General features: G+C 44.7%; 1 protein-coding gene across 3 annotated transcripts in view; it reads right to left on the bottom strand.

The window, feature by feature from the left end:
- Xpo6 (exportin 6) overlaps nt 1–22,413 on the bottom strand; it is a 96,496-nt gene that overhangs the window by 19,436 nt on the left and 54,647 nt on the right. For 2 of the 3 annotated variants that reach the window (XR_009585449.1, XM_060366859.1), the window contains 5 exons: nt 20,563–20,672; nt 10,490–10,598; nt 9,076–9,168; nt 7,721–7,790; nt 3,352–3,511 (listed from right to left, as the gene is read on the bottom strand). Coding sequence is in view for 2 of the 3 variants with exons in the window: in XM_060366859.1 (XP_060222842.1) it covers nt 3,352–3,511; nt 7,721–7,790; nt 9,076–9,168; nt 10,490–10,598; nt 20,563–20,672 (542 nt within the window). In the remaining variant the exon portion in view is untranslated. The remainder of the gene's footprint in view (nt 1–3,351; nt 3,512–7,720; nt 7,791–9,075; nt 9,169–10,489; nt 10,599–20,562; nt 20,673–22,413) is intronic. The other variant, XM_060366860.1, reaches the window with a different exon arrangement.

The raw sequence follows: 22,413 nt of genomic DNA, 5'->3' as shown, positions 1-22,413 counted from the left end.
GGCTGAAAGAATCCTCACCAGAAGAACATGTTGGATTGGTCTAGGGGTAGGTGGAGTGGGTAGATGATGGCCTACTGTTCCCTCTCTACTTCTCTATATTCCTAGATGTATGTGTCATGTATCTCATGACACTCAATGCCATGCAAGTGTGTATATACTTTTCTTTTCTTGCAGTGTGTTGCTATGTAGCCCAGACTGGTCTTAAACCTCTGATCGCCCTGCCTCAGCCTCCCAAGTGTTAAGATTACTTGCATGAGCTATGCCCAGCTATATACACTATTTTTACAAGTGAGGGGAAAATGTTTTAAGAAAACAAATCTACACATGACAAATTTAAAATTATTTCAAAGTTTGCAATGGATCAATATGAAGAAAAGAGTAAATGTCTGCTGGAGAATCCAGAATCTAGTGGTGGGTTCATATCCATCCATCTTCTCCCTTCCTCCTTCCCTCCTTGTATAATTCTCTCAGCTTCTCTGAAGATTAGAAATTGTTGATGACAAAATGCTGGAAGAAAGGGGTGGGAGGAACAAATCTTTCCAGAATAAACGGAGATGTCCAGGTAAGGGGAAGCAGCTGGGTACGCCGCTGACTCGATGACCACTGTGTCTGGTGGGCACAGCAGTGGGCTCTTTTAGGAAGCAGGAGGGCCCTCTGTCCTGTCGCTTCTGAGCTGACAGAGCAGTGCTGCCTGAGTTCGGGCCAATTTCACAGAAGCCTGCACGCACACCCCTCAACTGAGGCCTCACTACAGAGGCAGCTGCCTGGTCCCAGCCCACGCCATAATAAGATGGTAGTGGGAGAAGAAGGAGGGTGGGGAGGGGGATGTCTGGGACCCACCATCTCCGAAAGAGCTTAGCACTCAAGAAAGAAAGACTCTGCTCTGGAAAATGTTCCTCTCAGGCTAGTGGAATGCACAACTTTATTCCAAAAGGAACCCATAAATAGATCGAGGGTTGGAGGCACTTCCACAGGGTCAAGAAAATGAATAAGGAGCCAAGTCCTTAACCACAAATCTAACAGCAACTATCAGTGAACAGCACATGTTAAAATCATGGCTGTGTGCATGTGCCATGCGAGAACAGGAGCCATAGATACGTTCTGGGTATTCCATTCTAGTTTTCTTCACCTGATTTCCTTGAAATAGGATCTCTTGATATACCTGTCTAGGCTATAATTAGTAAAATGTCAAATGAAAAGAGTTAGGCTGGGGGCCAGCAAGTTTCAGCCATCCTCCTGTTTTTGGACCCCACAGTACAGCAAGCATTCAAGACTACCCACTAGGCCATCTCCCCAGCCTTCTGCTCTTAGCTCCTTAAAATCACATCTACACTAACCATGTAATTTAATGTATCTGTATTCAGCAACTCTATCAGGTTTCATGTGACCTATGAAAGAACACTAAAAACCATACTGGCTAGTCAGATCATGATAGTCTCATGCCTTCCCAACCCTCCAGAACAGGGCTTCTGTATGTGGCCCTCGCTGTCCCGGAACCTACTCTGGAAACCAAGCTGGCCTCAAACTCAGAGATCCACCCGCCTCTGCGTGCGCCATCACCACCCAGCTTTACACACTAGTCTTAATGCAGACCAAAGAGCAGGTGCTTCTGAGTGCTAAGCTTGCGAAGCTGTGCAGGCAGGTATGTAAGCACAGGCCTTATGATGACACAGGCTCTCTGATAGGCATCTCACCACAGCGTTAGTTAAGCAGACGGGCATACATATCTAAATCCCTTACTAAACCACACTGCAATACTGGTTATCTAACTTGACACCCTTACTGTGGGAATAGGCCTACCACAGAACAGAGAAGAAAATTAGACTCTGTCAGTCAAAATTCTGTAATTTAGAAAAGGCCTGGAATTTGGACTCTTAAAATCATAAATTCCCTATTGTGAACACATAAACTAAAGTACCCACTAGCACATCTACTCAGAAGCAAAATGGAAGACTCGCCTCTCAAAGTTTAAAATGAAATTTAAAATTTTATTACTTCATCTAGTATTATTAATTTTAACTTTGTTGTTAAGGGATTTTAAACTCTCAGTTATCTTTGGTTTTAAGCTAAGACATAATGTTTTTTTTTAATTGGTACGAGCAGGCATCATGGCAGAAGTCTTTAACTCCCAGCACTTGAGGGACAGAGGCAAATGGATTTGTTTCAGTCAGGGGCCTGGTCTATACAACGAGTTTCAGCCCATCCAGGCTGCATAGTGAGACCCTGTCTCAAATAAACAAAGAAAGAAATGTAGTGGGCAAGGCAACTCAGTTCTTGGGGTGGCTCCTCTCCTCGTTAGCAGTGGTGAGAGCACTGCACAGATTAAAGCATCAGGCTCTGGGCTTCAGGCCGTACATGCACCTACTCAGTTGTAAATTCAACATTTCCACCTGACCCTCAGTGGGGGAGGACTGAGCAGCTGAATGACATATTTCCCAACAGCTGCACTTCTCTCCAGGGACCCAAATAGTAGCCAGAACTATAGACTGCCCAACCTTCTCAGGAGTCTGAGGGGACTGGACAAACCATGAACAGCCTAAACCTCTCACGTCTGCTGCCTACACAGAAAGGAATGCTGTTGTCTGGTCAAGTCTGCCCCATCCCCCTCCCTTTCTCGTACATAAATGTGTACCTGCATGTGTGTAAGCTCACATGGATGAGTTACATGTCTGTGTGGAGGAAAACAAACAGCCTTGGGTGTTATTTTCTTTTCCTTTCTCCCTTCCTCCTCCCCCCCCCTTTTTTTTTTTTGGTGGGAAGCCCACGGAGTAGGAAGCAGGAGGCTGACTGGCCAGCAGGCTTCAAGGATCAGCCTGTCTCTGCTTCCCAAACCTGGGATTACAAGTGCATATCACTGTGCCTGCTAGAGTTTTTTGTTGTTGTTTTCTGATTTTTTTTTTTTTTGGTCCTGTTGGACCTGAGGATCAAACTGAGGAAATACCTGAGGAAAGGTATTTTCCTGGCCCCAGTAGTTCTTTCTTGATATTGCCTTATCCTGTCAGAAAAGACATGGGCCTTTAACTGTGCCTGGATTTTTCCAAGTCCAATACCATTTTTACAGCAACACACAAAGTTGCAAATGAAGTAACAGCTTGACTTGTGTTTATTGTTTGCTCTGTGTTATACACTACGCTAAGCGCCTTACTTAATTCTCACAGTAAAACTACAAGAAACATTTTCCACAGTTTTACAGACGAGGACCTGAAAGCTTAGGATAGCAAACGGCATCTGCTCCATATTAACCTGTATATGGCAGGACGGACAGAGGACACATGAAGGGGCTGCATGCTGCCCTCCCATTAAAAGGAGAGCTGAACGCTGACGGAGGGCTGCCTGGCACAGCCAGCCTACCTCTCCACGACTGTGAGAGCATCATTGAACCGCGCAGCAAACACATCCCCGGTGAAGTATTCAGCTAAGCGGCCCACAGCCTGCAGCAGGGAGCTCAAGTCTCGCAGAGAGCAGTGCAAGCGCCGGCAGTCATTCTCCGCTGTGATGTTCAGCCTGTGTCCTAGAACAGAACATCTCTTAGTTTCCAGAGAAGAACAGGCGGTAGTTATAATGAACAAGCCGAATGGGGTGAATTAATGTCCCAACAATACAAATCTTCAGTTGCTTCCCAGTACAGAACTGGACATCTGGACACGGCCTCCACCTACAACTTTACCTGTATTGCCCCAAGGACTCAAAACAAGGATAGACAGCCTTAGTCCATCCCTGATCTGATGCCTTTTAATACTGGCACAATTATGACATTACCAACCTACACAAAAGGATGCGCAAATGGGTGAGTCCAGTAAGTAACGTGCCCACGGTTATCCTGTTTCCATGTCGGAGCTGGTGCACTATGAACTGTCATTCCAGCTTTGCTGCCCTTGCATATGGCGGGCTCAGAATGAACTTCTCTCAAGCTCACAGATTTACTCTGCTAAAAATGAACTAGTGTGCGCTCCGCATTCCATCCCAGGTTTTCGGTCAGCATGACAGGGAGTAAGGACACAGCACTCCAACAGTCCCTGCTGCTTTCCCACTGTGAGCACCATCAACCCTCCCAAGCTTATCTCTTCAACCTTAGAATGGAAAAGATGCTATAACCTAATTCACTGTAGGACAGACTGCATGAAACCCCTACAACTTACAGGGCATTGTTAAATTCTGTAATTACTATGTATCACAATAAACTAAAAATTTCCTGAGGCCTGAAACTTTCTTACTTTTCAACATACATCCAAGTACTAAGTATGATGCTAAAATGAACAACAAAATACTCTCAATTTAGTCACTGCTTGTCTTGTGACCCTTCACAGACACACAACCAGAAGGCAGTGAGGATTCTGACTCTGAAGAAAGAGCAGAATCTGATAAAATGCTTATGACACCTGGGAAGACCCAGCCTTGGGCTGGCAGCTGCAGGCCCGCCCGCCCTCCCTTACACTTCTCAAGTCTGTGTTCCTCCACAGGCACGCCAGGCTTTCATTGCCAACCCCAAACCTGCCCTCTGGTGTTTGCTCTACTACCGTCTGCTGCCTCCTTACTATGAAACCCTTTGTGTGGGCCATCCAGCACGGCCACGAGTCAGAATAAGAAGCAGGATGACTGTTCTGCTGTGTGTTTGGACCTCTTCCTAAACTCAGCTCACTAAGAACACCTTCATCTCCTGTTACTCTCTGGGGATGCTTGCCAATACCATGTGATCCCCTTGAAGCATGCCTGTTTCTGTCTAGCCACATGCACAACACCTTGAATAAAAAAAACTGTCCAGACAGGCTGTGTGTATTTTACACTTTGAGTTTGAATAAAATTGCTGACATGTGACCATTTTAGACTGAATTAAAAAAAAAATTCTGTTTAGTTCAATCTAAACTAATTCAGTTTAGTTCCATCAAAAGTTCATGGCCGTCAAAACCGTACATAAAATTTTCCCGAGCAAGACAGACAAACTCAGAAACAGGAAGTATCCCAAATTAAGTTCTCTAGCCCTGTCACGTTTCTCTAGGAAACCTGCCTCCCCCTCCACAGAAGCACGCACAGCACCGAGGGGAAGGGACTGCTGTGCACAGTGACCTGTGTTCTTATTTGGCCACAGTTTGGTTATCAGCAATCTTCTTCCCAGTCACTCCACAACCATCTGCAATCCCATCTCCTTACTGACTCTAGGTCCTTCCTAGGAACTGCAACCAGCAGCAGAACGTAGGCTGTCTGTGAGGTAGAACCTTTAGATGGAAATCCTGCTACATGCAGCACCAGAGAACCTTTTCAAACACCCTCTCCGCAATAAACCAAGCTATCATCAAACAGTCTAAAGAGCAGCTTCCTTGTCTAAGAGGTGAGGAGGCAGAGGTATAACTGAGCATCTACAGTATTCCACTCAGAGAATACACCAATGAGCAATCAACCTTCCCACAGCAAAGACATGAACTTGAGGCTTTTCTATCCTGTAAACGAAACAATCTTGGGCAACAAAGTGTGGCTAACCCAAAGTTGAGCGAAGGGAAAATCTCAATAAGGAGGAACAGCAGAAGCCAACTACAAACCAGGCCTGAGAAGGACAGCCAGTAAGAGGGTCTCAGTCCTCACACGGGACACACAGTGAGAGCAAAAGCTGACTTGCCAGGGCATGGGCACACTGCAGTGACACAGGCATGTGTCTTGCCTTGCTGCTATTTTTAACTTTTTAAACCAAGGGAAGCATTAATAAGAAGTTCAGCAGGAGCAGACAGGCTGGCAACCGTGTGCCCAGTGTGCATGTATCCTGGTGGGGAGAAGAGGCACCCCTGAGTTGCACGGCAACGCTACTGGTTCTGCGACCAATCACAACCCACTCAGCATCACAGACCATCAGAGTCAAATGAAGGGGAAACTGTCCCTGACTCCCCACTCCTGAGACTGAAGAACTGAGGGCTCTGCCAAGGGGTAACGCAAATGAAAGGAAGGAGCCACAACCCACCATAGAAGACTGCCCAACATAGCCTGGAGGTTACTTGAGGGAGGAAACAGCCGTGGAAACCGGAGAACAAACTCTTCAACACTTTCAATTTTTCAACAACCTGTTCCCTGGAAATGTGGGTTTCAAAGCATGGAGGAAGGCTTCATCGTAGACAAGAAAAGTTGTTGTAAAGCAAGAAATAATTATTTCTCCGACCTGAGAGGTTTTACCCCTAGAATATGCACAGAGAATGAGATAATGACTGACAAGAACCAGGTGCTCTGTGAAGCAGGAAGGAGATGGGCTTCAGTGAGGGCAGGGAGACATACGACTGCCCTTCTGTGGTGGGAAGCTGAGCATCAGCAGTCTCAGAGAAGGATTAAAAACCCATGCAGACATTTACCCAGAGACAAAAGCAACAGCATATAGGCATGGCAGAGGCACGCCTTAAACATAGCATTCAGGAGGCAGAGCCAGGACGGTCTCTGTGAATTCTAGGGCAGCCTAGTCTACACAGCAAAATTGTGGCCTGCCAGGGATACAAGATGATAAACCACCACCACCAAAAAAAGCCAACTACAACACCAAATTGATGTTATGGGTCAATGGGAGAGGGCAGGATATACTTTTTAAAAACAGATCAAGGATAGCATTCTTAGGGCCTAGAGTACAATTCCAATTGCAATGGCTGTCAGGGAGAGACCACCAGTTCTGAACATTTAGCATTTCTGCAGCAAATGATCTTCATTAGCGCAAACACTCATATTCATTTGCAAAGTGCCGTCTCTACATTTCTACAAGCTGTTCTTCCCGAGGCTACATATCCAGAGCCTGTACATCAGGCGTGCCACGTCCTATCACCCTCCTGGGGCACAATGAATGACTAACAGTCGTGGAACCAAGTTATCACGAACCACCAAGAAAGGCTGGTTCATGAAGAGACCCTGGGAAGGTTCTAACATAAAGAACTAGTTCACCCAGGAAAAGGGTAGCTCAGTGCCAGGCCTGACAAGAGGCTGCAGGTTAGGTCAGCCTATAGGGAAATGCACGACACAGTGGAATAAAAGGGGCAGGATGGGGTAATGCATAGACTGAGGTTATCGGTATTTTCATCGAACAAAAATGAATGTCAGTTTATGGCATCGCTCCATCACTCCTCATTACGCTGAATCTTGCTCTTAGCACAAGCTGGCTATATGGCCCTGGGTAAATCAACCTCTCTGATGAGCACTGTCCTCTTCTGATAACTACTAACATTCCTTCTATGTCACAGCACAGAGGAGAAAATGGACCACACAGTAAACAACATAATGCCTGGCATGTAATGGGTGCTCTACAAAGAGGCTGTTAATTATTATCAGCAGAGTAACAAGTGTCAACCCTCCACTCCAACCTGAGATACCGGAAGTCTTTGCATCCAGCTGTGGGCAGAGCCTCCGGCAGGCCACTCACAGAAGGAGAGCTCCAGAATGAGTGGAGCTGCTACTCCAGCTGCCTCATTCCACAAGCCGGCGGTAGACACTGCCCCTGGAAAAGGCCCCAGCCCTTTCCTTTCCAGCACTCCTGCTGTTTGAAGGGCTGTGAGGACATACACCATGGTCTTTAGTCTTCACCCTGACTAAATCCCTGACCCCACAGCTTCTTTGTAGCAGGAAGGATTTTTTAAAAGTTTAGAAGTTGAAGAGATATGAAGAGAAGCTACACAGGCTAATGACATTATTACAGCAGAAGTAGCAACAATTAACTATTAATCCAATTTTTTAATGCTAAATTTGAAAGTAAAGACCAATTTACCTGACCCCGAAGTAACTACAAATTGCTGTAATCCCAAATAAACTTCTAAATTGTCCTGAAGAACTGGGAACTGAAAACAAAAAGACAAAGTTTAAAACAAAAATCATAAATTCAAGTTTTAATACTATTTTTAATACTAAAGCATTAAGTGCCTATAGGGAGAAGGAGAGCATCACAACTTCCCTTTACAGACACTAATCACAGCTTCCTTTCAATGCCCTCCCCAATTCCTACAGATAAAGCCTACTAGTACCAGAACAACGACAAAATCAACATCAGTTTCACTGCTTTAAAAGTCATAGCAAAGGACTCTGGGGCATGAGTCCCAATAGTCTACAAGACCTGCAACTTCAAGAGCTGAGTCACCCTCAAGTCTGAGAAGGTCCCTGACTTTGTAAGAAATACCAGGTATGTCTTATTAATATGCATGGCAAAGGAAAAGGCAGGCCCAATTATTTGGGTGTTAGCTTCCCTTGCTCATTCTGCAGACAGGACTTCACACTGCTCCCTTCTTTCCTCACCATTAAGATAAGTCAAGACTTAAACTTGCCTAAGAAAGGCAGGTAGCCAAGTAAACTGTCACTTCCTATGAAAGAATGCCAAGTAGTGGCTTGCAGTTGTTATGTGCAGAAGTTGAGGCTGGAGTCCAGCAGAGAAACACAGGCAGAGAGACTTAGCCATGTCTGCAGTGAGAGTGACACAGGCTAGTTAGTCAATGCAGCTTCTACAAGGAACACTTCTGTTGGCCTGGCTACCTCCCAGCTACTACTGCCAAACGCATTAAGATATTTCCACAATTCACACTGTATCTAAGACTAAACAGTACTTCCGGAAGTTGTTGTAAAGTAATTCCTGAAAATGTTAACTAACAGTAAATTTGAAAGTTGGTTTATGGTAAATTAGTCTCTGAAATAGACAAGAGCTGAGGAGATGGCTCAGTTGGTAGACTGCTTGCCCCACAGACAAGAGGACATGAGCTCAGTCTCTAGAACATACATTAAATAAAGCTGCTTGTGACGGCACAGCTCTCGAACTCCCATAGCTGGGGAGACAGAGGGCTTCTGTGGCTTGCAGCCAGCAGAGCTCATTTGGTGAGGTATAGACCAAGAAGTACTGTCTTAAAAAAGCAAAGTAGATGGCGCCTGAGGAACATCACATGAGGCTGACCTCCACACACATACAGATAACAGACGGGTAGAAAACACAAGCACACACAGATAAATGCACACACAAAGTAAATAATGTATAAATACTGGAGAGGGAGAAGAAAAGGATCTAAAGACAGGTAAGTACAGAAGTCATGTTCTATGGGCCAGGAACCAGTAGACTGACTTCCCCTTCAAATGGTGAGTTACCAGAGTTGAGAAGGCATGGGTGGGAAGGAGCTCCATCACTTTGGCCACTACCTCCAAGCTCTGGCGCAAGTACCGCTGCCACTCCGTCTGCTGCTGCGGGGGAAATAAAGGTGTGAGCTCTCCTAGGCAAGCAGCCCTGTCTTCCTCACCACCTTTAGCCTTAATTCTACTTAATTTAGCCCTAATTCTATTCTCAGATGTTAAATTTTGAGAAAACAGGAAATAATAGAACTAGAGTTTAGAACTTTGAGAAGACCCAGTTAGTTATTTTTTTAATATAAGTTATCTCCTAATAAGCTTCTCCAGAAATCAAATAATTCTCTTTTCTTCCTGATATCACAGGATCTCAATATAGTCCAGAGAGGCACATGTGAAAAGTTTGAGTGGCTTTTCTTTTATCCCACTGATAGGGATCAGTCATCTCTTTACATACACCTGACTCAGGGAGCACCATTCAAGTCATGGTTCATAGGCGGCAGCAGTGCCCCTAAGGACCGGGCTGTGATACAAGCTCTGGTCCCATCTTAAAGCTCCAGAATCAGACGCACTTCAACGAGCTGTCCTAGCGATCCTTAGCAGAGCTGAAGGTGAGGAAAGCTGGCCTCAGTCATTCAGTCAATAGCACAGCTCGCCCTCCTACACTGTGTTGCTTCATGTATCTGCCAGTGTAAGTCAGTAGATTCCTATTTTGGAGATGAGGGAGTCAGGGCTTCTAAAAAAAACTGAAAACTTCATCTTCTTTGTGCCCAAAGCTGCAGAGATTCAAATCTAAGCCACCTGGTTCTAAGTAAAGTGTCCTTTTTCTTAGCCTAAGAATCTACTCTCAAGGTCATGATCATGGCACCAGTCATTCTGATTCTGAACATACTAGACATTTTTAAAGTGGTGGCTAGTTGGGAGGAAAGGAGCCCTAGAGTTGTACCCATAAAAATATTTTCCTTATTAATGCTGGGCAGAGCAACAGCAATATACTCAAGGTTCAGTTTAAAATTAAAACCTTACGCCAGGCAGCGGTGGCGCACACCTTTAAACCCAGCACTTGCGAGGCAGAAGCAGGCAGATCTCTGAGGTCGAGGTCAGCCTGGTCTACATAGTAAGTTACAGAACGGCCACGGCTACACAGAAAAACCCTGTCTCGAAAAAGCAAAAACAAAAGCAAAAAACCCAGCTTGCAGTACACGCCTAACGGACTAGCGTCCCACTCTTTTCATCTGAATACCTCTTCAACTATTCCTGGCACTATCTAGCCAGGTAGAGAGAGAGCAGGGGTCGGGAGTACAGCATTCGCATTAAAGCATTTCACATGCACATCTGGTCTCTAGCTATACTTCTAGTCGGCACAGATAAAATGCCTGTAAAACATTTTTCAGAGCAATGAGATGAGACAGACCAGCAAGAGAGAAATGCCTCTTACATCGTCGTCCAGAGTTTCGTCATCCAACTCCTCCAGCTGGGCCTGGTTGTATCTGAACTGGATTCGATTCAACACCTCTGTGAGCAGGAGGACCAGGGCATCTTCGTACCTAGGAGGAGGGAAGAGTCAACATCAGGTAAAAGCAAGTTTTCAGCTCCAGATCTGACCAGGCCTCCTGGCCGGCAGGGGTAGTATTCACCTTGGACACCTAAAGCCGTGGTGCTCTGTTTCTGAGGTGACGTAAGTGTGTAGAGAGAAGCAGGTAGTTCACTTTTTGCATCACACATCTCTCTGATGGACTTTTACAGTTGAGATTGTTATTGGCTCGTGGTTATTGTTTGCATGAAATATAATTTTCCATCCTTTGATTTTCAATCTATCCTTACTTGACTCTAAAAAAAGTGAGTTTCTTGGTAATTGGATTATGGATTTTCATATCCATTCTGCCCATCCCTGCTTTTTACAACATAATTTAATCCATTATATATCATTATCAATACAGCAAGGCTTATTTCTGCCATTTTTATATCATATGTCCCTCAATTACTATCTTCCTTTGTGTCAAATACTATTTTCTAATGTAGCATTTTACGTCCCCTCTCTTTTACTACATATTTTTAAGAGAGAGAGTGTGTGTGTGTGAATGTGTTTTAAAATCATTTCCCTAGGAGCTGTAAGTACTGTATATAAATATCAATAAGTAACACTTTTTTTTTGAACCAGAGATCCACCTGCCTTTGCCTGTGAGCGCTGGGACCAAAGGTGTGCATCACCACACCCAGATTAACCCTTTAACAGCTGTGAGAAGTGAAGGCTATCACCCACTTTTTCCTGATGAGAAAACTTAGCTATTGTGAAAGCAGGGCTCCCTAACACATATCTTATGTTCTCTCTTTATATAAACTACCAGCGGCTTTCAAACCCAAAACTCAGTCTTCACTTAGAACCAAAAGGAAATAAAAAAGGGCCTTGAAGCAATCCTAACCTTCAGGGTTGTATCTGAAAGTAATTATCAAAGAAATGCCTCAAGCCCTACATCTGGCTACTTTCCACAATAAAAACCTAACACAGGAGACTATGTTATTATACCTGGCACCACATGGCCCAAACCACTTATTTTCGGGAACAGACTGTGTTGCCTAAATGCCTGTCTCTCCTGAAACGCTTCTAAGAACAGTTAAAATATTGTCTCACTTGTAAGCAATGAAGCTGAGCCTCTATAAAGCGTACTTCTCCCGGGCCTATTGGAGTCCACCGCAGCAAGAAGGCGACAGGCTTCATCATTTCCGTGGGCTTGCTCTCTGGCAACGCAGCCCAGCAACAGCTATGGCCCCACCCCTTTCCAACTTCATTCCACACACCCAGCAACACCCAGCACCGATCTCATATGCATACTCAGTGGGTCAGGAACTCCTGAAAGAACCAAGAGTGCCAGCTTCCTAAGCCTCATCAGAGCTCCTGGGACAAAGCGTGTGAGACAAAGGTCTCTTCAGAGTTCTGCACCCTATCAGCTACATGGAACTTATTTAACCCACTGATGCCCTTCCTTTGCCCCTGGCTTACTGGTGGAGCTGCTTCCTGTAGTTATCAACTGTGATGCCTCTCTCACTGTTTTCTTAGCCTTCTAACACTATTTATTTAACCAATTGTCTACATTAAAGTAAGTGCGGTTTCCGTTTTCCTGGTAGTGCCCTAAACCAATTTACCACCAAATCCAAAAGAGCCAAACTTGAAAGAATCAAACCAAAGTCAAAGTCAACTATGGTCCATTTAGTCCTAAGCATTACCAGCCACAGAGATAATCTATGGACCTAAGAGTCCTCCTGGGCTAGCACATTTCAATTAGGGAGGTACAACAGCTCATTTCCTACCTACTGGCAGGCATTGCTCCCCCAACCCACAGACTGCACCACTGTTTATAAGTGAGTTAACAATACAGCAAACATCAGGCCTAGAACAGAACAGCAACTGCGTGCAGCCCAGAGAAGAATATTGGATGGGAAAACTACTGATGAAATTGACAACATGGGGGGGGGGACACGACACGACACACACTTGAGTGATGTCAGAAAGGTCATCAACACTCAGGCCTGGAGCTTATTATCTTCTATTTGCATATGACATAATCCACAAAACTGTAGCTGTTTTGTTATAAATTGTTATGTCAGATGAAAACATTCTCACAGAGAGAAAATCCCTTTCGATTAGAACAGATTTTGCCACTGCCCAACTAAAATGGAATTCCAAGACTGTACATAAAAGAGAGCTCTAGGTGAGACCAAAGCTACGCTGGCAGTTGGCTACTCCACATGGAAGGCCCTGTAATACTTAGAAATTAACCCCATCAGGGACTGCGCTCAAGGCACACAGGCTGACTGATCGAAGTGTGTGGCGGGTGCAGAGGGGCGTGTGGATAGGACAGAGGCCCTGGCTGCTTGTCTATACCTACTCCCCGCTGCCACGCCCATGCGGAGTAACACTGGCATTGAGGACAGCTGAAATATGACATTCCCCAACAGAGAAAGACACTCGGGGGCTGGAGAGATGGCTCAGGGGTTAACAGTCTGGCTGCTCTTCCAAAGGCCCTGAGTTCAATTCCCAGCAACCACATGGTGGCTCATAACCATCTATAATGATATCCGGTGGCTTCTTCTGGAGCGCAGGCACTCATGTAAGCAGAGCACTGTATACATAACCAATAAATAATTAAAAAAAAAATCACTGACTTGGTGTACTAGCTAATTTTTATGTCCACTTGACAGGCTAGAGACATTTGGGAGAGAACCTTAACCAAGAGAATGCCCCCCCCCACGGGCCTGCAGGAAAAGTCTTCGAGCACGTTATTAATCACGACTGGCATGGCAAAGCCCGGCTCCCTGGGGACAGCACCACCCCTGGCGAGTGGCTACGCATATAAGAATGCAGGCTATGCAAGCCAGGAGAGCCAGCCAGTACGCAGCAATTCTCTGTGGCCAGCCAGTACGCGGCAATTCTCTGTGATCTCCGCACCAACTCCTGCCCGGACCGCCCTGCGTGATCAAGCGTGATGTGGAACCGTAAGCAGAAATAAACCTTTTCCTCCAAGTTGCTTTCGATCATGGTGTCTTAGCAAGAGAACCTTAGGGCAGCAGGGCTTCTAGAAAAGCTGATTTGCCTAACCTCTCCACTCCGCACTCTCACTGCCTGAGTCCCGGACGTGGTGTCTGTGGAGTCCTCCAGCTACCCTTGCCATGAGACGAACAGGCAGCAGGGCCAATGTCAAGTAAGTCGGTAGTAACCATGGAAACAATCCTCTATACGGTTCTTGAAATGAAAAGTGCCAAACTGTATTTCTCCCCACCCCAAACCACAGGTCAAAGAACAGCTCCTCAGTGTCACTGTTTGAACGGGGTCTACAGAGAGGTAAGAAGGGTTGAGTTCAGAGCTCAACCAGCAGCACTGGTTAAGTCCTGAGAGAGGCTCCTCTGAGCAAAAATTTCTTATTTAATTTTTTGCATGAGTGTTTTGCCTCATGACTGTCTACCACATGTATGACTGACAGCTAAGGAGAGCCAGACAAGAGCTCAGATTCCCCTGGATCTTAAGTTATGAATGCTGGGAATCATAACTCAGATCCTCTAAAAGAGCAGGCAGAGGGGCTGGAGAGATGGCTCAGAGGTTAAGAGCACTGGCTGCTCTTCCAGAGGTCCTGAGTTCAATTCCCAGCAACCACATTGTGGCTCACAACCATCTATACAGGGATCTGATGTCCTCTTCTGGCGTGCAGGTGTACATACTGCACTCAGCTACAAGAAAGAAAAAGGAAAAGGAAAAGGAAAAGGAAAAGGAAAAGGAAAAGGAAAAGGAAAAGGAAAAGGAAAAGGAAAAGGAAAAGAAAGAAAGAAAGAAAGAAAGAAAGAAAGAAAGAAAGAAAGAAAGAAAGAAAGAAAGAAAGAAAGAGCGGGCAGTGTTTGTAACTGCCTAGCCATCTCTCCAGCCCCTTAAGAAATTTAAAGGCTGGCTTGCTTCCATGTATGTGGACCTATCTGCATTGCCCACATGGCATGCTGGGGTTGGCTACCCAGAGGCTATTTAAGCTGTGGGCTGGCTTTCCCCAGGGTCAGATGATTGTTCAAGGTTCCTGAATAAACTGCATTGGAAAAAAAAAAAAAAGAAAGAAAAAGAAAATTAAAGGAACTAAAAATCAGTCAACTATATCCAGATAACAAAACTGAACTGGAAAACACTAACAAGGATATACGGTAAATCCTCAAATATTTAGAAATTAAACAGATATTTAAAAGTGAAGTTTGATAATTGAAATTAAGTGACATGGTAATATTTTAAACTCGATTAAGCTGAAGTAGAGCTTAGGAGTGAATTTATAGTATTAAATGTACATATGTTGGGCGGGGGAGATGGCTCAGCAATTAGGAAGGCCTTGCTGCTCTTGTATAGAACTCAGGTTCAGTTACCAGCATCCACATGGCAACTAACAACTGTCTATAATTTCAGTTCCTGAGTATATGATGCTCTTCTGTCCTCCTTGGGCACCAGATACGAATGTGGAACACATACAAACAGGCCAACACTAATACTCACAATATATAGATGTATAGATGGAAAAAAAAACTAAGTATATATGTATATTGTCTGTGTGTGTGTGACACACGCATAGACAAAAACTCAGCTACATAAAACTAGCCAAGTTAAAAGTAAAGAGCTCAAGTCAGTAAGTTCAGGGGACTGATACGAAATCCTAGATAATTCTTCCCTCTCCATGAGGTAATAGTGCATATCTCCGGGTAGGGGCTCACTGGCTACTGAACTCTGACCTATATTTTGTTAACACTTTTTGTTAGCAGTGTCCAGTGTCATGAAAAACAGAAGCACTTCCTTCTTAAGCAGAATACCCAAATTTTTTTAAACAGTCTCATTTAATGACACTCAAATTCCTTGTACTCATCTGTAGTCTGTAGCCAGCAGACTTCTGTGACAAAAGGGTTTACAAGATATGACACAGTAACTTTACATTGCTTCCTCTTCCTGTAAAACCTAAGTTTCTACACAAGTGCCTGACCCCACAGATGAGCACCAAGAGAAAAGGGAGGGCAGGCAGCAAGCATGTTTTCAGTGAGCACGAGCTGCAAGCCAAGGCCCCACATGCTGGCTCAGCTGTTTTCCTCCACAACATGAGGAAGATTTAACCACTCCCAGAACAAAGGAGCAAATGAAACCTGAAATGTGGGTGCTCTTATGCTCTGGTATCAGAGCAGGAAAATCAACTCCATCCACAATTCTGAAATCGACATGTATCTTAACACTGGGCCCAAGTCCTGAAGTCTCTCAGCCAGAAACTTGAACATTCTCACAGAGCAAGGAACATGCAGTTTCTATCATGCTCCCGTTTCTAAGCTTCTAGGACCACAAATAAATCTGAGTACATTTGTGCTTTGAAATCTGTAGCCTACAACTGTCATAATAAAATGCAAACCTCTAAAACCACAGGGGATAGGAACTGAGTGCTGCCCTTGAGACTCAATCACACCTACGTTTCCCATTTGAGACACCAAGAAAATAATTTCTGACTACTTCCTACAGGCCGTTCTGAAGTTCCAGCTCAAGCCACAAATGTGATTCTAAAAGCATGTTTGTGTTATCAGATGATAAACGTTCGGTCACATTTGCATGCTACTCCTATAAACAGGTCATCTCTAATATACTAGACACAATGGTGATTCCAAACCTTCAAATCTTTCATTTAGATGCACCCAAGTGGACATCTTGGTACAGTTCTTTCCAGTCCACTCCTTCAACCACTGGCGTGCTAAACTAGAAAAGCAGGTTCCAGGAGGTGGCTACTTTTTATATAAACCAGACCAGCTTTGGGGATTTCCTTTTTCTGCTTTGTCAGAGCTGTATATACATATACACATTCAAAATAAATAAATCATGGGGCTGGAGAGATGGCTCAGAAGTTAAGAATGGTTCTGCTCTTCTAGAGGACCTGAGTTTGTTTCCTAGCACCAACAGGTAGTGGTTTACAATTCCCTGCAACTCCAATTCTGGGGGATCTGACATCATCTTCTAGCTTCTGTGGGTGCCTGCACACACGCATGTGCGCGCCCACACACATACACACACACACACACACACACACACACACACACACAAACATACGCTCTCTACAAAATGAATGTCAAAAAGTAAGTCAAGAGGGTGGTGAAGAGATGCCTCAGCTCTTTAGGTGCACTGCTGTTTCAGTGGGTGAGTTCAGTTCCCAGCACCCACATGAGGCAGCTCAGCTCCAGAGGAGCTGACACCTTCTTCTGGCTTCCACAGGCACACACATACACTGATCACATACGTAAGTTAAAAAATACGATTTTATTTAGGAAAACCATAAATGAGAAAATATCCTAGCACTTATAAATGAGCCTGCAGAAAGGTGGGCAAAGGACTCAAGCTGTCTACAGTCACCACCACAGTCGGGTGGTGGCGGCATTTTACAGTATTTCTTGTCGTCAGCATCACTGTAACCAGTAGAGTGGTTACATATCTCAACACTGTGTCTATGTTTTAGATGTATGACTTACGAAATCCTAGCCCTCTTGTAAGATATCAATTGTGCAGGCAGAAATGTGACAGCCTAGCACCTGACCACAAGGAATCCTTGAAGCAGAAGAGACAGTTAGTTAGCTCCCTGTATCACTGACTTACCTACTGCTGCAAGCAATCTCCAGTAACCTGTACTTTGAACACTAGCAATCTCCTCAGTGGTGTCATGCCCTCCATATGATTTAAAGAGCATTTTCATATTAATCAATCACTTTTCCAGTTCATTCTCAACTAAAATCTAAGATATAAAAGAATATCTATCACTAAACACAGGAGAGTGAGGTACAATCCCAGAACCATAGGCCATGCCTGTTTGGTGTACAAGAAACACATTTTGATGAAACAGCTTTTCTCTGAAGAATTGCATTCAAAAATGCAACTGTCAAAGTTAGTAACCTCACCAGGCCTCCTACTGTGTAAAGCTGCACAAACACACTCTCCAGCCATAACCACATTTGACCCACCACTAAAGCGACTGAGAGGCTATTCTGCAATCAAGGGGTGCTGGCAAATAAAAGAACAAAAGTTTAAACTTGGAATGTTAGTATGTAATTTAAAAATCCACAAAACCTTCGCAATGAAAGGAATTCTAGGGCCTATTACAACCTCTCTTCCCAGGGGAAAATATCCACCTCCTTCCATTTGTCGTAATTCTGGGAAGGGTATTCATTCCCTCCAGCACTATTATGGTTTGAAGTATCCTACAGTGACTCACACACTCACTCAAGATATGCCATTGAGGGTAGGTTCCTGCAGGGTGAAAGTTGAGGAGGCTGCTAGTTGCATGACCTGGAAGGGTGCAGCGTGTCCCTGGTTTCTTCTGCCCAGTTGGTGGCCCACCCCTTCTCTGGCCACTATGGTGTGCCCAGCTTTGCTCCACCCAGGCTTTGCTCCCACCACTAGGTTCTGCCTTACCATGGCCCCAGAAATGAGAACCCAACAGCTATGGACTAAACCCTCTGGATCCACGAGTCAAAACAAACCTTTCCTCCAGGCACTTCACTATAGTGACAACTGACTGGCACAACTACACTGGCACCACCTAGTAACCACTGACATGACAAGTGCTCTAAATGTTCTTAGTCTCAATCAACTGTCACCATCAAACAAACAGAAGCTTCCGGAGGAAATTCCCTCTAAGTGCAACCAAGCACAAACTACAGAATGAGCTTCCAAAGCCCAGACTGCTCCTGAGGGCAAGTCTGGTGACCAGAGACTGTTCTCATCAATACTGTGACGACACAGAAGCTACAGCCAAGCCAGACTCAGCCTGTAGCTTCTCCCGAGTTCGGCAGGACGGCAACTGGAGCTGGACCCCATCTGCAAGTGCCTGTCACTACTAGTGAATACACTAAAATGTAAGATTCAAGGTTGGCACAATGTTCTACTGACAATGGAAACAAACGGAGGTTGCCATCTTTGAGCCTATCTGCTCCATGTATGGTAGAACACAGATACACAGGATAATATATAAAATGCTAAGGTTTATACTGCTAAGAAAAGCTGCCACTTAACCTTTTCAGTGCGTGGGTCCTGTCATTACCTGCTGGCATGCTGAACTCAAAAGTTTCCCTCATCCTCTCCCTGGCCCATGGCATGAGCATTATACTGAACAGCAAATAATCTTTCTGTCTGAAAAGCAATAAAAACACTCTCTATTTTCTGTATTTAAAAACTATAATTAAGGGGCTGGAGAGATGGCTCTGAGGTTAAGAGAACTGGTTGCTCTTCCAAAGGTCCTGAGCTCAATTCCTAGCAACCATATGGTGGCTCATAACCACCTGTAATGAGATCTGGTGCCCTCTTCTGGTGTACATGCAGGCAGAACACTATACATAATAAATAAATCTTTAAAATATGCATATTATTTATATATAAGTATATGTGCTGGGCATAGTGGTGCACACCTTTTTAATTCCAGCACTCAGGAAGCAGAAGCAGGTGGATCTCTGTGAGTGCCAGGCCTGGTCGACAGACAGAGTTCCAAGAGAGCCAGAGCTACAGAATGAGACCCTATCTCAAAAAACCAAAACAGCAGTAGTAGGAAAGTAATTATGGCTTGAATGCTGTCAATTTGAAAAGATGCAGAATCACCTAACAGATAAACCTCTATGCACGATTGTGAAGAAGTTTCTCAACTGGGTAAATTGAGGTAGAAGACCCACCCTAATTGCTAGGGACAGAGTTCCTGACTGAGTGAAAAGAAGTAAGACAGCTGAGTACTAGCTCTCTCCCTCTCCCCCTCCTGCGCACACGCCTCTGCATACAAAGTGACCCTAGCACACATGTGCACCTCTCTCTCTCTCTCTCTCTCTCTCTCTCTCTCTCTCTCTCTCTCTCTCTCTCTCTCTCGGATGACCTCTTCCCTCACATATTGAGACAGAATAAGCCCTTTGTCTTTGTTACTGTTCTATTGCTATGAGGAGATACCAAGGCAAATTTTAAAAGAAAGCATTTAGTTGGGACTTGCTTACAGTTTCGGTGTTAGTCCATGACCATCATGGTAAGGAACATTTGAAGGCAGGCAGGCACTGCAGCAGAGGCTAAGAGCTCACATGATCACTGGGCCTGGCATGGGCTTCTGAAACCTCAAACCTACCACCAGTAACAAACCTTCTCCAACATAGCCACACCTCCTCCAACAAGATCTCACCCCCGAATCCTTCCTAAACAGTTCACCAACTGGGAGGCAAACATTCAAGTATATGAGCCTCTGGGAACCATTCACATTCCAGCACCACATCTTTCCTTCCCACAGTTGCCCTTGTCCTGGCAAGGAGAAAGTCGCTCATCTGTTACTTATCTCTGCAGCAGAGAATTTTTAATTTGTGCCTCCTGCATAGCCTGCAAAGGGCTAGGACTCCCAGTGTGCTCTGTCATGCCAGCTCTTTTCCTAGCTATCTGTTTCATGACAAGTATTTACTAAATTAGGAAACCTTGATACGCCAGGCAATGGTGGTACATGCCTTTAATCCCAGCACTTGGGAGGCAGAGGTAGGTAGGTCTACAGAGTAAGTTCCAGAACAGCCAGGGCTACACTGAGGAACCCTGTCTTGAAAAACAAACGAAACAAAAAAGGAAAAGGAAAAGAAAAAAGAATGTTTAAAAACACAATGAGCCTTGAGCTCGTTCCGTTTCACTCATCAGCTGTGAGAACAGCCCTGTGTCCACGCATTCTACACTTCCAGTGGGTTGTTGTAAATAAAGAAACCCCAGGTGTCATATCACTTTATCCAATAAATACTTGTATCTCTAAAACTAGGGCCTTAAAAAAACAACCACAAAAGCATTATCATACTTACAAATTTTAAATGTATGTTACTTTTTAAAAAAGAAAATGCTCAGAGAACACTACTGCCTGGGCAGCTTCCTTGACTCAGTTCTACTGAGCAGGTCCAAAAGCATGGCTGCCACTCAGGGTACAAGAATAACTGGAAATGGTGACTACCACTGTTTATCAGTGTTTTGAAGTTTACCTGTTGAGAACTGCTTCCTTGTCTCCCAGACGACTTTTAATTTTACTTGTCAGATAGTCCAAAAACAGTGTCCAGATATCCAAACAAGAGAAGTAACCTTCATGAGTAGGCTATGATACAAAAGAAATCCAGACAATGAAATTATTTAATGCAACTGTTGTGCTTAGAAACACATATACCAGAATGGCAAAACCAAAGGCCCACAGGCCCTGCTTCATAACCTCCACTAAGGACTCTGAGTCAGCCTTCGCCAGTAGATCCTGCGAAATCTAACAAGACAAGGGCAGCCTGGGACACCTCGTGAGGGAACTGCTGTGGAGGCCTACGGAATGTGCCATGGAAACTGCCTGAGCCTGTGTGGAGAGGGCCCTGCACAAACCTACATTGTATGACCTCTGAGAAAGAAGCTTGAGCTCTATAGAAAATGCTCAAGGTCATCAGCAGCAGCAGGCTCCTACGACCACAGCTACGTCTTTTGTACTACAAACATCATAAACCAAATCGAAGTCAAGAGTGCCTTCAGAGGCCAACAGTCTACATTTGACTTTAAGGAAAATAACAATGGCAGTTCTTTCTGCACAAAAGACTGAAAAGAAGCTGTTGAGTATCACCCTGGGCTATTATGCTATTTGCAAAACTCCAGTATCAAACAGGCCAATAGCAACCTCAAGCCAGGAGCTGACAAAGAGAAACAGGAGAGAAGAGAGAAGAGCAAGTCTTTGTGGGGCCCTGGTACCTAGCCAGCTGTCCTTGGCAAATTTCTTAAAAGCCATGAGTGTCTCTTCATGCAAAATCTAGGAACCATGGCTCTTTCCTTTGTTTGTAATGTGTATTCCTCTCCTCCTCCTCAAAATCTCTAACAGATGAACTCAAACTCTGGCCACTTATAAGAGTCCTTTGATTCTGCTAGTTGACCATGTCCCTAAGCCTACCCCCACATTTGGGGGAAGGAGATTTGGCAGTCCAGGCCTATAAACCAGCTAATCAGAAAGCTAAGGAAGAAGGCTCAAAGCCTTACTGAGCCAAAGAGTAAGTCTGAGGTCAGCCTGGGCAACTTAACCAGACCCTGCCACAAAATGGAAAATGAAGTAGGACCCTGGACTGGAATAGAGGTTAGTGAGCCAAATATTGTCGCTCCATATTCAAGGCCTTGGGTTTGATCCCTAGCACAACCTAAGCCAGGCATGATGGTATATTCCTACAATCCTAGCTCTGTAGAGGCAGAGCAACAGGACCAGAGAAGACCTTAAGGTCAGCCTCCAATACACAGTAAGTTCAAGGACAGCCTGTTCCTAGCATGTGTGAGGCCCCAGTTCTATCCTTGGGATAGAAAGGGAGGGAAAAAAAGGAAAGAAGGAAGGAAGGGAGAAAGAAAGAGGGGGAAGGAGGGAGGCAGGGAGAAAGAAAAGAAAAGAGAGAGAGAGAAAGAAAGAGAGAGAGAGAGAGGAAGGAAGGAAGGAAGGAAGGAAGGAAGGAAGGAAGGAAGGAAGGAAGGAAGAGAGAGCGAGCAGGGCTGGGAGACGGCCCAGAGTGAAAGTGATGGCTGTGCACATCTGACCATCTAAGCTCTACCCTCAAATCCCATGGGAGAAGGAGGAAACAAACCCTCCAAAATTGCTCTCTGATATTCATGTGCATGTTGTGCCATTTGCATGCACACATCACACAAACACATACATCATACATAAACACACAATAAATACATAAATAATTTTGTATTTTTTATAAAAGAAAATACAACGGTTTTTTTCCTATCAGATTTAGTTAGTTTTTGTCAATTTGATACACACTGGGAAGAGAGAAATTCAATGGAGGAATTGCCTCCAACAGGCTGGGTCTGTGAGCATACCT

Source organism: Meriones unguiculatus, chromosome 14 (assembly GCF_030254825.1).
Source record: "Meriones unguiculatus strain TT.TT164.6M chromosome 14, Bangor_MerUng_6.1, whole genome shotgun sequence".
In the NCBI taxonomy this organism is placed as follows: domain Eukaryota; kingdom Metazoa; phylum Chordata; class Mammalia; order Rodentia; family Muridae; genus Meriones; species Meriones unguiculatus.
Note: the sequence above shows the minus strand (reverse complement) of the source record. Positions and strands in the feature narration are given on the sequence as shown.